At 48.0% G+C, this 17,811-nt stretch overlaps 1 protein-coding gene across 1 annotated transcript in view; it reads left to right on the plus strand.

Annotated features, from left to right (window-relative positions):
• Positions 1 to 10,066, plus strand: part of ZCCHC8 (zinc finger CCHC-type containing 8) — a 238,495-nt gene extending 228,429 nt beyond the window's left edge. The window contains exon 14 of the mRNA XM_063964450.1: positions 7,992 to 10,066. Coding sequence (XP_063820520.1) covers positions 7,992 to 8,812 — 821 coding nt within the window. The 3' untranslated portion in view covers positions 8,813 to 10,066. The remainder of the gene's footprint in view (positions 1 to 7,991) is intronic.
• Positions 10,067 to 17,811: the final 7,745 nt, after the last annotated feature.

Consider the following 17,811-nt stretch of genomic DNA (forward strand, 5'->3'; position numbering starts at 1 on the left):
TCATGTACATAAATCACCAGGGTGTCTGCGCCATGAAAGAAGCCAGTCGCATACTGTGCGGTCATCTTCCGGCTCTGTCAGCAGTGTTCATTCCAGGCATCCAAAATTGGAGGCGAACTTCCTAAGCCACCGGGACGTCCATTCCGGCGAGTGGTCTATATGTCCAGACATTGATATGATGGCCTCCCGGCACAATCATCAGCTGCCAAGGTATTGCTTTCAAACCAGGGATCCCGGCTCTCTTTGTGGATGCTCTGGTGGTATTGTGGAAGTTCCCTTTTGTCTACGTATTTGCACCCATCTCTATGATTGTTTGCACACTTCACAAGTTTAAACCGGTGGGAGGCACAATGATCCTGGTGGCACCAGATTGGCCTCAACGAGCATTGTATGCTTATTTTACTAGGTTTTTCCATCGACGACCCCCCTGCCTCTTCCCCCGAGGCCAGATCTTCTGTCTCAGGGACCGTGTCTTCATCCAGATCTGGACAGACTTTCATGGGATGGCTCTTGTGACAAAGGGGTTGTCCAAGAAGGTCATTTGTACCATGCTTAATGCTTGTAAGCCTTTGTCTGCCCTTATTTATCACTTATCTGGCAGATGTCCATTTCGTGGTGTTCTGCCAGAGGGTTAAATTTCCGGTCATTCTGAGATTCTAGACTCCTTGATTTATTTATTTTTTTGCAGACAGGGTTGGATTGGGACTTAGTCTCCCTTTTTAAAAGTTAGTCTCTGTCTCATCTGTTCTTTTCCAGCGCCAACTTGCCTTGTTACTATGTGAAGACGTTTTTGCAGGTCGTGCTACACTTGCAGCCTCCGTTTGTTTCTCCAGTGGCTCCTTGTGATTTGTCTGTGGTGGTTCTGCTCTACAGTAGGCTCCTTTTTGAACCTTTAGAATTAATGGATCTCCATTGGGTTACGTGGAGGACTTCTTTTATTGCTTGCCATTGCGTCGGCCCAGTGGGTGTCCAACTTATGTGCCTGATCTTGGCATTTTCCTGTTATAATTTTTTTATGACGATCGGGCAGTTCTCGGCACTTGTTCGGGTTACTTGCTCAAGATGGTGTCCAGGTTCCACATATAAACCAGGAGATTTTGGTTCCCTCTTTCACTGCTCCATCCACTTCTCCAGAAGTCGCCTCTATCGATGTGGTTCGAGCCCTCTGCATATATGTAGACAGGACCAGGGATGTCCGCAAGTCACACTTCCAAGCAGACTTTGCCCAAAATGGCTTAGTTTTACTATTCACTCTGGCTTTTCTTCCTCCCCCTGCAGTCGTGACTGCGGTCTGTTGGCTACTCTTGGGCAGCTCATCAGAGGAACTCCATGGTCATCTACTCGCACGTTTTATTTGTTTTTATGGGTTTGATTCTCCTGCGTCCTCTGACGCAGCCTTCTGGTGTACTGTGTTCAGCGCAGCTCAGGAGCATCCCCGTCCCTGAAGGGAACACTTAAGGATATCCCAGTGTTCTCTGGGCCCCCTAGTGGACAGAGGAAGAATATGGGATTTATGGTCTTACCTTTGTTAAATCCTTTTCTCTGACGTCCTAGTGGATGCTGGGAACTCCATAAGGACCATGGGGAATAGATGGGCTCTGCAGGAGACTGGTCACTCTAAAAGAAAGATTAGGTACTATCTGGTGTGCACTGGCTCCTCCCTCTATGCCCCTCTTGCAGACCTCAGTTAGATTTCTGTGCCCGGCCGAGCTGGATGCACACTAGGGGCTCTCCTGAGCTCCTAGAAAGAAAGTATATGTTAGGTTTTTTATTTTACAGTGAGACCTGCTGGCAACAGGCTCACTGCAACGAGGGACTAAGGGGAGAAGAAGCGAACCTACCTGCTTGCAGCTAGCTTGGGCTTCTTAGGCTACTGGACACCATTAGCTCCAGAGGGATCGACCGCAGGACCCGTCCTTGGTGTTCGTTCCCGGAGCCGCGCCGCCGTCCCCCTTACAGAGCCAGAAGCATGAAGATGGTTCGGAAAATCGGCGGCAGAAGACTTCAGTCTTCACCAAGGTAGCGCACAGCACTGCAGCTGTGCGCCATTGCTCCTCATACACACTTCACACTCCGGTCACTGAGGGTGCAGGGCGCTGGGGGGGGGGGGCGCCCTGAGCAGCAATAAAAACACCTTGGCTGGCAAAATAATCACAATATATAGCCCCAGAGGCTATATATGTGATAATTACCCCTGCCAGAATCCATAAAAAAGCGGGAGAAAAGTCAGCCGAAAAAGGGGCGGAGCTATCTCCCTCGGCACACTGGCGCCATTTCTCCCTCACAGTTCCGCTGGAAGGAAGCTCCCTGGCTCTCCCCTGCAGTCTGCACTACAGAAAGGGTAAAAAAGAGAAGGGGGGCACTAAATTTAGGCGCAGTATAACTTATAGCAGCTATAAGGGGACATAATTCAGTTAGTCCCTGCACTATATAGCGCTCTGGTGTGTGCTGGCATACTCTCTCTCTGTCTCCCCAAAGGGCTTTTGTGGGGTCCTGTCTCCTGTTAAGAGCATTCCCTGTGTGTGTGCGGTGTGTCGGTACGACTGTGTCGACATGTTTGATGAGGAGGCTTATGTGGAGGCAGAGCAGATGCCTATAAATGTGATGTCACCCCCTGCGGGGCAGACACCTGAGTGGATGGACTTATGGAAGGAATTACGTGCAAGTGTCGACTCCTTACATAAAAAATTTGACGACATGCCAAATGCGGGACAGCCGGCTTCTCAGCTCGTGCCTGCCCAGACGACTCAAAGGCCATCAGGGGCTCTAAAGCGCCCACTACCTCAGATGTCGACACGGATACTGATACCAGTGTCGACGACGAAGAGTCAAATTTAATGTCCACTAGGGCCAATCGTTGCATGATTGAGGCAATGAAAGAGGTATTACACATTTCTGATATAAACCCGGGTACCTCAAAAAAGGGTATTATGTTTGGGGAGAAAAACTACCAATAGTTTTTCCCCCATCTGAAGAATTAAATGAAGTGTGTGAAGAAGCGTGGGCTTTCCCCGATAAAAAATTGGTAATTTCTAAAAAGCTACTAATGGCGTTCCCTTTCTCGCCAGAGGATAGGTCACGTTGGGAAACTCCCCCTAGGGTGGATAAAGCGCTCACACGTTTGTCAAAAAAGGTGGCACTACCGTCTCCGGATACGGCCGCCCTAAAGGAACCTGCTGATAGAAAGCAGGAGGCTATCCTGAAGTCTATATATACACACACAGGTGTTATACTGAGACCAGCTATTGCTTCAGCATGGATGTGCAGTGCTGCTGCTGCATGGTCAGATTCCCTGTCGGAAGACACCCTAGACAGGGACACTATATTGCTAACCGTAGAGCATATAAAAGACTCAGTCTTATACATGAGAGATGCACAGAGGGAGATCTGCCGGCTGTCATCTAGAATAAGTGCATTGTCCATTTCTGCTAGGAGAGGCTTATGGACTTGGCCGTGGACAGGGGATGCAGATTCAAAAAGGCACATGGAAGTTTTGCCTTATAAGGGTGAGGAGTTATTCGGGGATGGTCTCTCAGACCTAGTTTCCACAGCAACAGCTGGGAAGTCAGCATTTTTGCCCCATGTCCCCTCACAGCCTAAGAAAGCGCCGTATTATCAGGTACAGTCCTTTCGACCCCAGAAAAACAGGCGGGGAAAAGGCGGGTCCTTTCTGTCTAGAGGCAGAGGTAGAGGGAAAAAGCTGCAACAAACAGCAGGTTCCCAGGAACAAAAGTCCTCCCCCGCTTCTTCCAAGTCCGCCGCATGATGGTGGGGCTCCACAGGCGGAGCCAGGTACGGTGGGGGGCCGCCTCAAAAATTTCAGCGATCAGTGGGTTCGCTCACAGGTGGATCCCTGGATCCTTCAAGTAGTATCTCAGGGGTACAAGCTGGAATTCGAGGTGTCTCCCCCCCGCCGTTTCCTCAAATCTGCCTTGCCGACAACTCCCTCGGGCAGGGAGGCTGTGCTAGAGGCAATTCACAAGCTGTATTCCCAGCAGGTGATAGTCAAGGTGCCCCTACTTCAACAAGGACGGGGTTACTATTCCACACAGTTTGTGGTACCGAAACCGGACGGTTCGGTGAGACCCATTTTAAATTTGAAATCCTTGAACACATACATAAAAAGATTCAAGTTCAAGATGGAATCGCTCAGGGCGGTTATTGCAAGCCTGGACGAGGGGGATTACATGGTATCCCTGGACATCAAGGATGCTTACCTGCATGTCCCCATTTACTATCCTCACCAGGAGTACCTCAGATTTGTGGTACAGGATTGCCATTACCAATTCCAGACGCTGCCGTTTGGACTCTCCACGGCACCGAGGGTGTTTACCAAGGTAATGGCGAAAATGATGATACTCCTTCGAAGAAAGGGAGTTTTAATTATCCCGTACTTGGACGATCTCCTAATAAAGGCGAGGTCCAAGGAGCAGTTGTTGGTGGGAGTAGCACTATCTCAGGAGGTGCTACACCAGCACGGTTGTATTCTTGATATTCCAAAATCACAGCTGGTTCCGACGACACGTCTACTGTTCCTGGGTATGATTCTGGATACAGTCCAGAAAAAAGTGTCTCTCCCGGAGGAGAAAGCCAAGGAGCTGTCATCTCTAGTCGGAGACCTCCTGAAACCAAAACAGGTATCGGTGCATCACTGCACGCGGGTCCTGGGAAAGATGGTGGCTTCTTACGAAGCAAAATTCCATTCGGCAGGTTCCATGCAAGAACCTTCCAGTGGGACCTCTTGGACAAGTGGTCGGGATCGCATCTTCAGATGCATCGGCTGATAACCCTGTCTCCAAGGACCAGGGTATCTCTACTGTGGTGGCTGCAGAGTGCTCATCTTCAAGAGGGCCGCAGATTCGGCATACAGGACTGGGTCCTGGTAACCACGGATGCCAGCCTTCGAGGCTGGGGGGCAGTCACACAGGGAAGAAATTTCTAAGGACTTTGGTCAAGTCAGGAGTCGTCCCTACACATAAACATTCTGGAACTGAGGGCCATTTACAATGCCCTAAGTCAGGCAAGGCCCCTGCTTCAAAACCAGCCGGTACTGATCCAATCAGACAACATCACGGCAGTCGCCCATGTAAACCGACAGGGCGGCACAAGAAGCAGGATGGCGATGGCAGAAGCCACAAGGATTCTCTGATGGGCGGAAAATCACGTCATAGCACTGTCAGCAGTGTTCATTCCGGAAGTGGACAACTGGGAAGCAGACTTCCTCAGCAGACACGACCTACACCCGGGAGAATGGGGACTTCATCCAGAAGTCTTCAAACTGTTGGTACACCGTTTGGAAAGGCCACAGGTGGACATGATGGCGTCCCGCCCCAACAAAAAACTAAAGAGATATTGCGCCAGGTCAAGGGACCCTCAGGCGATAGCTGTGGACGCTCTGGTGACACCGTGGGTGTACCAGTCGGTTTATGTGTTCCCTCCTCTGCCTCTCATACCAAAGGTACTGAGAATAATAAGAAGGCGAGGAGTAAGAACGATACTCGTGGTTCCGGATTGGCCAAGAAGAGCTTGGTACCCAGAACTTCAAGAAATGATATCAGAGGACCCATGGCCTCTACCGCTCAGACAGGATCTGCTGCAGCAGGGGCCCTGTCTGTTCCAAGACTTACCGCGGCTGCGTTTCACGGCATGGCGGTTGAATTCCGGATCCTAAAGGAAAAGGGCATTCCTGAAGAAGTCATTCCTACGCTGATAAAAGCCTGGAAAGAAGTAACCGCAAACCATTATCACCGTATTTGGCGAAAATATGTTGCGTGGTGTGAGGCCAGGAAGGCCCCTACAGAGGAATTTCAGCTGGGTCGTTTTCTGCACTTCCTACAGTCGGGAGTGACTATGGGCCTAAAATTGGGTTCCATTAAGGTCCAGATTTCGGCTCTGTCGATTTTCTTCCAGAAAGAACTGGCTTCAATGCCTGAAGTTCAGACATTTGTAAGAGGAGAGCTACATATTCAGCCCCCTTTTGTACCTCCTGTGGCACCTTGGGATCTCAACGTGGTGTTGAGTTTCCTGAAATCACATTGGTTTGAGCCACTTAAAACTGTGGATCTGAAATATCTCACGTGGAAAGTGGTCATGTTATTGGCCTTGGCTTCGGCCAGGCGTGTGTCAGAATTGGCGGCTTTGTCATGTAAAAGCCCTTATCTGATTTTCCATATGGATAGGGCAGAATTGAGGACTCGTCCCCAGTTTCTCCCTAAGGTGATATCCGCTTTTCACTTGAACCAACCTATTGTAGTGCCTGCGGCTACTAGGGACTTGGAAGATTCCAAGTTACTGGACGTAGTCAGGGCCTTGAAAATTTATGTTTCCAGGACGGCTGGAGTCAGGAAAACTGACTCGCTTTTTATCCTGTATGCACCCAACAAAATAGGTGCTCCTGCTTCTAAGCAGACTATTGCTCGCTGGATTTGTAGCACAATTCAGCTGGCGCATTCTGCGGCTGGATTGCCGCATCCTAAATCAGTAAAAGCCCATTCCACGAGGAACGTGGGCTCATCTTGGGCGGCTGCCCGAGGGGTCTCGGCTTTACAACTTTGCCGAGCTGCAACTTGGTCAGGGGCAAACACGTTTGCAAAATTCTACAAATTTGATACCCTGGCTGAGGAGGACCTTGAGTTCTCTCATTCGGTGCTGCAGAGTCATCCGCACTCTCCCGCCCGTTTGGGAGCTTTGGTATAATCCCCATGGTCCTTACGGAGTTCCCAGCATCCACTAGGACGTCAGAGAAAATAAGATTTTACTCACCGGTAAATCTGTTTCTCGTAGTCCGTAGTGGATGCTGGGCGCCCATCCCAAGTGCGGATTGTCTGCAATACTTTTATATAGTTATTGCCTAACTAAAGGGTTATTGTTGAGCCATCTGTTGAGAGGCTCTGTTATATTTCATACTGTTAACTGGGTATAGTATCACGAGTTATACGGTGTGATTGGTGTGGCTGGTATGAGTCTTACCCGGGATTCAAAATCCTTCCTTATTGTGTCAGCTCTTCCGGGCACAGTATCCTAACGGAGGTCTGGAGGAGGGGCATAGAGGGAGGAGCCAGTGCACACCAGATAGTACCTAATCTTTCTTTTAGAGTGCCCAGTCTCCTGCGGAGCCCGTCTATTCCCCATGGTCCTTACGGAGTTCCCAGCATCCACTACGGACTACGAGAAAGATTTACCGGTGAGTAAAATCTTATTTTCTTCACGTCCATAGGTGGCACTGGGCACCCACTCTGATGCGCCTGGCTTGTTGCGGTAGTTCCTATGTGCCAGTATCTGGGTCACACTCTGGTGTTTGTCTGCGTGTGTGCCAGTCTTCTTTCTCCTTCTCCCCGGCTCCTGCCTTGGGATTGCTACTTAGCTGGCTGTCCAGGTGGCTGGGGGCGGGGTATGCTGGAGAGTGAGCCTGAGCATGCTGGAAAAGAAGTTGTAACTATTCAGACTCTCCTCTCCAGGCAATTCCCAGTGTTCCCTATGCCTCCTATGGATGTGAAGAAAAGCATTTAACAAGGTAAGACCATAATTTCCATTATCAATGCTCCAGCGGCAGTGTAACTCATTCCTGATGGGAGTTGGATGGGATAGGCAAGTCTGTAGTAGACATGAGTGTTTTGTTTACACAACTGTGGCACTTCAATGAAGGGCTAATGCTGTAGCTTTTGCTCCTTTATTTATGAACTAGTATGCAAAGTCACCACAGTCTCAGCCCTTTCTGCTGTTCCCTTCTACATCCCAATTCCTCCCACCCTACACCCATATTTACCCTGGTGGCCGGCCTCCTTTCCTAGGTCTGTCCTGTCTACGTCACAGTAGGAGCTTTTGGGGCACACGCCCAGCCTTCCATTGGGTGCGCATTGAGGAGACTAGATAAACTACAAATATTATATAGATAATAAGGTTCAGTACATTTTTTGCAGCTGATAATTGCCCCCCCCCCCCATATTTCATGTATCTTAAAATATTGGTAATAGTGCTTTTTATGTTTTTAGATTCAGATAGAGGCTTTAAGTTTCAGCCACCTCTTCCTCCTGGATCTCCATATCATACTCCACCTACACGGATTCATAGAACACCTCCATCTACACCTCCAAATTTTATACCACCCCCTCCACCAACACCAACTCCTCCTCCGCTCCCAAAAGGCACACCACCAACAACTCCTACTAGAGGATCCCCTTTGCTTCAGTCCAAGGATGGTTTTCACTTGAAAACACAAGGGCCAGTTTCCATGGATGAGGACACATTGACTTTGGAAGAGCTGGAAGAACAGCAGCGCTTAATCTGGGCTGCTCTTGAAAATTCAGAGAACACGAACAGTGATTCGGATATTCATACACCTTTAAATGGTACTTCTCTCACCTCATCTCCAGGCAGACCTGTAATGGACCGTGCCACAGGAGAGAAGATTGCTAGTCAAAATCTAGCAAAAGAACCAAAGCCTTCTGATATGTTACTTGAATCAATTGGACAAGAACATGACGAAAAATCCCCTCTAATTCCTGAAGAGGATTTGCTGAACAAAGAACAGAATGTTGACATTAATGTCCTAGAAAAAGCTGTTACAGAGCCCAATGGATCAGATGTAAAAGACAAAGAGAAAAGTCAAGAGACTGAAGATATTGAAGAAGAGGCCACATATGTAGAGTTTAATCCTCCCAATTCTGGTATTCCAGATATTCGTAAATTTGCAGAAGGAATCACACCATTTGAGTATGACAATATGTCCGAATCAACTGGTGTTTACCTCCGTCTTAGAAATGTGCTGAAAAATTCCCCAAGAAACCAGCAAAAAAACAAGAGTGAAATCTAGTGAAATTGTCACATCTGAACTATTTTTAATTTTTTTTTCTTTTAATAGTCAAATATTTGTATACAAATTTCTAGTCATCCATCTTACGGACAGATAACATTCATTTCTGTGATCAGTGATTTATATAAACACAAAATGCATTTTTATCCACCAAATAAGTAGAGTATTAAAGAAATCACAAAGTGGTTGATTTTTCCCAAAGTATTGAATTGTTTTTGAGATGTTAAAGTTACAGTATTCCATAAATTGGCTGTGTATGAGCGAGTAAAAATAATTATACAGTCTTTTATCACAGGCAGTGGTGGTGTTACTGAATTTATATCATTTCCATTCATAAGGCAACATGCATGTATGGTTCTAGAAGCAAACATTTTTGTTTTTTCTGCCTACAGATTCCGAAGAAGTTGAATAGGCTTGTTCTATGTCGGTGGTTCCCAAACTCTGTCCTCAAGGACCCCCAACAGTTCATGTTTTGCAGGTCACTTAGCAGGTGCACAGATGTATTCATTACTCACTGACACATTTTAAAAGATCCAAAGGTGGAGCAAATTTTTAGTTGTGATTCTGTGAGGAGACCTGGAAAACGTGATCGGTTGGGGGTACTTGAGGACTGAGTTTGGGAACCACTGTTCTATGTGAATGTCTTAGTTCACTTTTTAAATAAGTGACTGTCTTCTAAGATTAATTTCATTTTTATCCCCTAGGTCCATGTTTGTTTAAAAAGAAAACAGCATTCTGCTGTGATAAAACATTGTGCAAATCATTTATGCTGTACAGTTTCAAGTTTGCACATTTTTTTTGTTTTGTTTTGGGCTTAACCTTTTCTTTTCAAATTGTGACAGATGGATATAAAATTAAGGGGAAGAAATACTGTTTTGTACTCACTATACCTATGTTGTCTGCATTGACCTTTTACAGTCCATGGCAATTTCAGTGGTAGGGTGGATTTTGTTTTTGTACATTTTAGTTTACTTTGTCTACTTTTTGAAATGCCACAAATCTGTTTTAATATATTCAATGTTTTTAAACAAACTAATACTTTTACTTTGTTTAATATAAAATTGGCAGGATTAATAAGGAATTCAGTGTTGGTCACTGTTTAAATATTTTTATACATAATTTCAGTAGATTTTCCCATTTTTAAAGCCACTGCTACTTTTTTCCTAAGACTGTTTCTCGTGAACTTACTGTGTGCTCTACCACTGTCACCCCAGCAATGTACAGAAGTGTAATAAACGGGGTTTCTTAAGAAAATCTGATTTGTGTTTATTTTATGTTTTACTGCTCTGGTAAATTCATAGTTCTACTTCAATACTCTGTGCCAGCCGTTGCAATGGGTTAGCTAACTCTTTTTTACTTTCTCTAGTTAGGCAAGCAACATTTATTTTTTAATTTCTGGTAAGTGCTGGTGCTCGCCTTTGTCCCGATGACACACCATTTTCGTGCTGCAAGCCAAAGATCGCCTTCATAACTTGGGTATGCATGAGGTAGAGCTTTTGGTAGTAGAATTACAAATGTTGTGCATTCTTTAAGTGGGCTTCTCCACAAGCAATTGCATTGGTGACATTCTAAATGCATCACACATGGACTAGTTATACTAAAATGGTGAAACAAGAACTACTAAGCGTTTAAAAAAAAAAAAAAAAAGGGGGGGGGGTGGCTACGACAGACATGGAGCAGCACACAGGCTGTGTAGCTTTCCAGCTTCATCATCCGGTAGATAGAGCCTGTGACACCCCCCCCCACCCCTCCTGGAGCTATAAGTTGGACCAGTTCTTAGTGCCCATTTCTGAGCCTGTCCGGCCCCTGCCGCCCGCTGTGTGAGGAGTTTTATGTGAGGTCCGGGAGGAAGCTGCATCACATGGAACACTACTCCCTTCCCTTCTTAACACCACACTGGGGGGCGGACTGCTGAGCTCTGCTGCCCGCCCGCCCATTCCTCTAAACTGCTCCACGGTAGACCTGGAGACAGCCACGCCACGTGGGATGCCAGTCTCCTGCTCCCGCTGCTGCAGTGCGCGCTTCCCCGGCTACCTTTCTGTGCCTCTGCTGAGAGCTCTGCCAGCACCTGATCGGGTAGCGGAGCTGCTGTGGCGCTACTGTGACTTTTATAGAGTGCCCTACTGCTGGAGAGGGTCTCGCTCTGCTATATTGGGACGGTGGCAACGGGGGCAAATAATGACCCGCCGTGAGCCGCTTTTTCCACGCTTCTGCATACGCTAGTTCATAAACTAACACCCCCTATGGGACCCTCAATGCCGGTGCAACCGTTTGTGGTCCCTGCAGCTAACCCGCCGTGGGCGGACAATTTGTCTGCTCAAATAAAGAAGTTGAACCAGTCCCTGACTACTTTAAAGTCTGACCGTCGCTCGCCTACGTCCAAGGGGTCCTCGAAGCGAGCGCATGTCTCCTCACAATCCACTGCTGTCACTGACACCTCGTCTGATGAAGACGGCACTTACACTGACCCCACAGGTTCTGACTCGGAGACGGCTGATGGGAAGGGTGGTTCACATGTGGATGTTCCTGATCTTTTGGAGGCTATTCAGTTAATTTTACAGATTACGGATGATCCCGAGCCATCCGTTCCTCCTAAGAAACCAGATAGGTTCAAGCGTCAGAAGGTGATTAAACAAGTTTTACCTCACTCTGACCACCTAATTGATATACGTTAGGAACCCTGGGAAATCCCGGGTACGAAGTTTGTGCCTCAAAAGAAGATGCTGGCTCGCTATCCCCTCGCGCCGGAGCTGTCTAAGAATTGGGAAACGCCTCCTCCAGTGGACTTGCATGTGGCTAGGATGGTGGTTTCCTCAGCTCTACCGGTCACCACCGTCACGTCTCTAAAAGAGCCTACCGATAAATGTGTGGAGGGTTGTCTGAAAGCGATTTACACCCTCACAGGTGCTGCACAAAGGCCCACTATTGCAGCTACATGGGCTGCAGAGGCCATTGAAGCATCGGCCTTGGAGTTAGATGCTGAAATCTCCTCTGACCATGTTAGACAATGCTTGTCTTATATTGTCACAGCTTCTCGTTATATTAAAGAGGCGGCTTCTGATGCCGGTATCCTGGCAGCCAAGGCCTCTACTACTTCAGTCCTGGCTCGCCGGATATTGTGGCTGAGATCCTGGTCTGTGGATCTGGACTCTAGAAAAACCCTGGAGGTACTCCCTTTTAAGGGAGATATTCTGTTTGGGGAGTATTAAAATAAGATTGTGGCTGACTTGGCTACTGCCAAAACTGCCTGTCTGCCAAGTACTGCTCCTTCTGTGTCGAAGGCTAAAGGTACTTCCTTTCTCCCCTTTCGTCCTCCAGGTAAAGCAAAAGGTCAGCCGTACAACAAGCAGGCCCGCACTTCCAAACCTGGTAAGCCTAAGCCCAAAAGAGCCTGGGCGGCTCGTCAGCCAGCTTCCAAGACAGATGAGCCTGCCGCATGACGGGGCGGGCCTCCCTCTGGGGGATCCCAGGGTGGGGGGCTGGCTTCTAGGGTATACCCAGGAATGGTTGAAGACCACTTCAGATGCCTGGGGTATGGGAAGTCGTCACTCAAGGTTACGCCATAGCCTTCAAAAACCGACCCCCTCATCGATTTTGCCAGACAGATGTCCCGTTGGACAAGACAAAGGCAAACACACTACATTCAGTGATACAGACCCTTCTGGATACAGGAGTCATAGTACAGGTGCCTTTTGCGCAGAGGGGCCGGCGGTACTATTCTACGCTGTTTCAAGTCCCGAAACCGAATGGGTCCTCCCGGCCCATTCTCAACCTCAAGGCATTGAACAGGTTTGTGAAGGTTTCCAAGTTCTGGATGGAAACCCTTCGCTCTATAGTTCTGTCCTTGGAACCTGGGGACTTCATGGTCTCCCTGGATATACAGGATGCTTACCTGCATATTCCTATAGCAGTGTCTCATCAGCAATACCTGAGATTTGCGATTGGCAACTGCCATTACCAGTTTCGAGCGTTACCTTTTGGTTTAACAACGGCTCCGCGAGTCTTTACAAAAGTCATGGCGGTGATGACGGTGGTACTCCGCCATCAAGGGGTCAGGATACTGCCGTATTTGGACGACTTGTTAATCCTGGCAGATTCCCCAGAACTTCTCCTGCGTCATCTAGATGTGACGGTCCGGTTTCTGCAAGCCCACCGGTGGCTCATCAACTGGAAGAAGTCATCCCTGATCCCTGCTCAGAGCATGGTGCATCTGGGAGCACTATTGGACACTCACAACCAGCGGTTGTTCCTGTCTCAGGATAAAGTCCTGAAACTTCAGGACAGGATTCGTTGCTTACTATATCGTCCGCAAGTGTTGATACATTCGGCGATGCAGGTGCTGGGCCTCATTGTGTCAGCATTCGACATGGTGAAGTACGCTCAATTTCACTCTCGCCCTCTCCAGAGGCTGATTCTAGCCAAATGGGACGGCCTGCCTCACCGGATCAGGTCTCAAATGATCTCATTGACTCCGGAGGTCCATCTGTCGCTGCTCTGGTGCCTCCGGGACCAACAACTGTGCAGGGGCCGTCCGTTCTGGATATCCGACTGGGTCCTGTTGACGACAGATGCCAGTCTAAGAGGTTGGGGTGCGGTGTTGGAGCAACACTCCCTTCAGGGGCGGTGGACCAAGGAGGAGTCCCTCCTCTCGATCAATATTCTGGAGTTGCGGGCGGTCTTCAATGCCTTTAACCTAGCCCAGCATTTAATTCAGAACTGTCCTGTTCAAGTGCAGTCTGACAACGCCACCACAGTGGCTTACATAAATCATCAAGGCGGCACTCAAAGCCGCCTAGCAATGAGGGAAGTCTCACGGATTCTACAGTGGGCAGAAGTCCATCTACCGGCTGTATCGGCAGTATTCATTCCGGGAGTCCTAAATTGGGAAGCGGACTTTCTCAGTCGTCAGGACGGGCGTGCCGGCGAGTGGGGCCTCCATCCAGAAGTGTTTCAACTCCTAGTGGAAAGGTAGGGCCTTCCAAACGTAGATATGATGGCGTCTCGACACAATCACAAGGTTCCGGTCTTCGGGACAAGGGATCCTCAAGCAGCATTCGTGGATGCGCTGGCGGTACCGTGAAGGTTTCGGCTGCCGTACGTGTTCCCTCCGGTGTCACTCCTGCCAAGGGTAATTCGGAAGTTCAAGCAAGAAATAGAGGAATTCTGCTTCTCATAGCTCCAGCGTGGCCCAGACGGCACTGGTTCTCAGACCTGCAAGGCCTATCGTCAGAGCGTCCAATTCTACTTCCACAATGCCCAGACCACCTCGTTCAGGGCCCCTGTGTCTACCAGGACCTAGCCCGGCTGTCTTTGACGGCGTGGCTCTTGAAGCTTCCGTCTTAAGGGCTAAAGGGTTTTCTGAGGCGGTCATTCAAACTATGTTGCGGGCCCGGAAACCGGCTTCGGCTCGGATTTACTATAGGGTCTGGCATTCTCACTTTGTTTGGTGCGCATCTAACTATTATGACTCTTCCAAGTTTAGTATAGCCAAGTTGTTGGCTTTTCTTCAGCAGGGCCTGGACTTAGGCCTGCGTCCGGCCTCCCTCAAGGTTTAAATATCTGCCTTGTCGGTGTGGTTTCAGAGAAATATTGCGACCTTACCTGATGTGCATACCTTTACTCAGGGCGTGTTGCGTATCCAACCTCCCTATGTCCCGCCTGTGGCTCCTTGGGACTTGTCGGTGGTTTTGGAGGTGATACAAGAGTCTCCGTTTGAACCTCTTGGTTCAGCTGATCTTAAGTGGCTTTCCCTTAAGGTGGTGTTTTTGCTGGCTATTGCTTCAGTTAGAAGAGTGTCGGATTTGGGTGCCTTGTCCTGTAGTTCCCCATATCTGATATTTCACCGTGACCGGGCGGTTCTTAGGACTCGTCCCGGCCATCTACCTAAGGTGGTTTCTTCGTTCCACCTTAATCAGGAGATTGTAGTTCCGGCACTTGTTTCTCCTGATCTGTCTCCCAAAGAGCGGTCTTTGGATGTGGTACGGGCTCTCCGTATCTATGTGAAGAGAACTGCTCCTATTAGGAAATCTGATTCTCTTTTTGTTGTGTTTGGGTTTCACAATCAGGGCTGGCCTGCTCACAAGCAAACTCTGGCCAAATGGATTAGAATGGTGATTGCACATGCTTATGTGAAGGCTGGTCTCTCTGCTCCTGATCACATTAAGGCCCATTCTACTCGGTCTGTTGGACCTTCTTGGGCGGCCCAACGTGGTGCGACCCTTGAACAATTGTGGAAGGCGGCTACGTGGTCCTCAGTGAAAACGTTTATTAGGTTCTATGCCTTCGATACCGCCGCTTCCCAGGATGCTTCCTTTGGACGCCGGGTTCTTGTGCCCGCTTCAGTGCGTCCCCTCCCGCAAGGAACTGCTTTAGGACATCCCCAATGTCTATCCTTGTGGAGCCCAGAAAATGAGTTTTATGGTAAGAACTTACCTTTGTTAAAACTCTTTCTGCGAGGTACACTGGGCTCCACAAGGCGCCCACCCTGACGCACTGAGCTTCTTTGGGTTGGTATGGCATTAGCCGCTGACAATTCTCCTGCCGGGAGAGTGGTGTTTGTGGCAACTGGCAGTTGTCTCTTTTACTTGCTACTGCATTGGGCTGGATAACAAAACTGAGCTCCTGTGCACGGAGGCGGGGTGATATAGGAGGCGGCGCTATGCATCTTGGGAAGAAGGTCAAAGCTTTTGAGCCTGTTGGTGCTTCGGATCAAGATCCTACTCTACACCCCAATGTCTATCCTTGTGGAGCCCAGTGTACCTCGCAGAAAGAGTTTTAACAAAGGTAAGTTCTTACCATAAAACTCGTTTTTATTACTTAGATGCATAGGCGTGACTGCCTGCCGGTGCAGTTTAGAAGTTGCCTACCTCATTACTTTGGAAAGCCTCTGGAGGAGTGGTGCTAAGTTTCTTCTGTGTAATGCCAGCTTCAGTTATATCATACTACGTGCTGGTGTTTGGTATTTGTTAAACCGCATCATTGGCTGTGCAGCTCTGTTGGGAATATCTCTGGAGTCACATTAGGACGACCAGTGCTGCCTGTTAACTTTTATCACTGCTGCTGATTCAGCTGCTAAGACTCTAGTCCTGCTGAAGTGGTGAGTGGTACGCTGCTATTGGAACGTATTGACTGACTTCGGCCATTTCTCTTACGTCCTAGAGGATGCTGGGGTCCATTTTAGTACCATGAGGTATAGACTGTTCTGCAGTAGCATTCACACAGTTGAAAAGTCTTAAAGTGCCGAACTGGCTCCTCCCTCTATGCCCCTCCTCCAGACCTCAGTTAGAAAATGTGCCCGGGAGACTGGCTGCACATCAGTGAAGATCTACTGAGTTTTGCTGAAAGACTTTTGTTAGGTTTTTTAATTTTACATTACCATTAGCTGTTGAAGGGTACTGAACACAGCCCTTGCCTGGCTGCTGCTCACTCCCACAGCACTGCCGCCACCCCCTAACAGAGTCAGAAGGCTGGTGAGTATTAACTGGAGACCTGCAGAGGGGCCCTCCGGTCATCATGGCGGCATAAAGGTACCAGCGCACCGCGGGGCGCGCTCTGAGGGACATGATAAATCCTTACTCTCACTGGCAAAATGTACATACATGTGAGCTGCTGATGTACACTACCCCCGCCAGTATAAATATTACTGTGGCTGATACGTGCCATTACAGGGGGCGGGGCTTCACCTCAGAATTGCTTGTAACACTCTTGGCGCCATTTTCTCCTCACAGAGACGCTGTAGCGCTGATCCTACAAGCTGCTTCTCCTCACACATCGTTGATATCAAGTACAAGGGTGTTATAGAAGGGGAGGGGAGCACATAATTTTATTGAAGTCTGCGGGCTTCACATTGGATATAAAGCGCTGTTCTGGTATATATGTATATTCACTGTATGTAATACATATAGGGCGCGTGGTGTGGACTGGCAATCCCCTCTGGGTCTCTCTGACAGACTTTAGGTAGATCTGTCCCCAATAGCTCCCCTGTGTGTGTGAGTGGTGTGACTGTACACGTGTGTAACATCTCTAGAGAGAGTTTTTCCCCAGAGGAAACCATTTTGGAGGCACAAGACTGTTCTCAGCCTGTGTGGGTGAGAAAGCTGCAGAGTAATATGTCAATTCTCTGTGTCTGAACAACAGACAAAGTAAGACAGTCTGTGGAGGATGTTCTCCACATTCCAACACATCACCCACTCGGGACCCCTCCTGTTCCCAGAAAAAGTCTCTGACCCAAATTATGCAAAGGGACACTGACACAGATTCCGACACTGAAGTCGACACTGGAGATTTGAGGGGGTAGATCCCAAACTGGCTAAGAGCATTCAATGTATGATAGTCACTATAAAAGAGGTGTTGGAATTTCCTGACACGACACCTCCACCTGAGGAAAAGATTATTTCAAAATAAAGAAAGAAACAGGTGGTGGTAGCTGCTACTCCCCCCCCCCCCCCCCCTCACCCTCTTCCTCCCCTTTTCCTAGGCGTTTAGGGTTATTATTTTATTACTTTATTTATATCTTGTATACTTAGAAAGTGTACATTTATTTTCAGAGTCATATACTTATGTCTATTTTATATATATATATATATATATATATATAACATGGGTTAGATACGGGTTTCTAATAGGAATTGGTTCTTCTGAATTTTATTAGAGATATATCATATAGTTTGTGGTTCCTGCTCTATTGATATTGCTAAATACTTTTGTATCTATATTTCCTTGTATCTCTTTCGATGTACGACTTTGACTCTGAATTTCTATGTCATATCATATAATATATTGTGATCAGAACTTATTTTTCATTAATACTTAATAAAAATGTGTTTGGAAAAAAAAAAAAACAGGTGGTGACTTTTCCTCCGTCTAAGGACCCTTTCCCTGAAGAGGATAGGCGTAAGTGGGAGTCACCCCCAATGATGGACACCTCAGTCTCTAGGTTGTCAAAGAAAATAATTTTACCTGCCCCAGGGTCAGCTTCATTAAAAGAACCTGCTGACCGC

Source organism: Pseudophryne corroboree, chromosome 1, assembly GCF_028390025.1.
Source record: "Pseudophryne corroboree isolate aPseCor3 chromosome 1, aPseCor3.hap2, whole genome shotgun sequence".
Lineage (NCBI taxonomy): Eukaryota > Metazoa > Chordata > Amphibia > Anura > Myobatrachidae > Pseudophryne > Pseudophryne corroboree.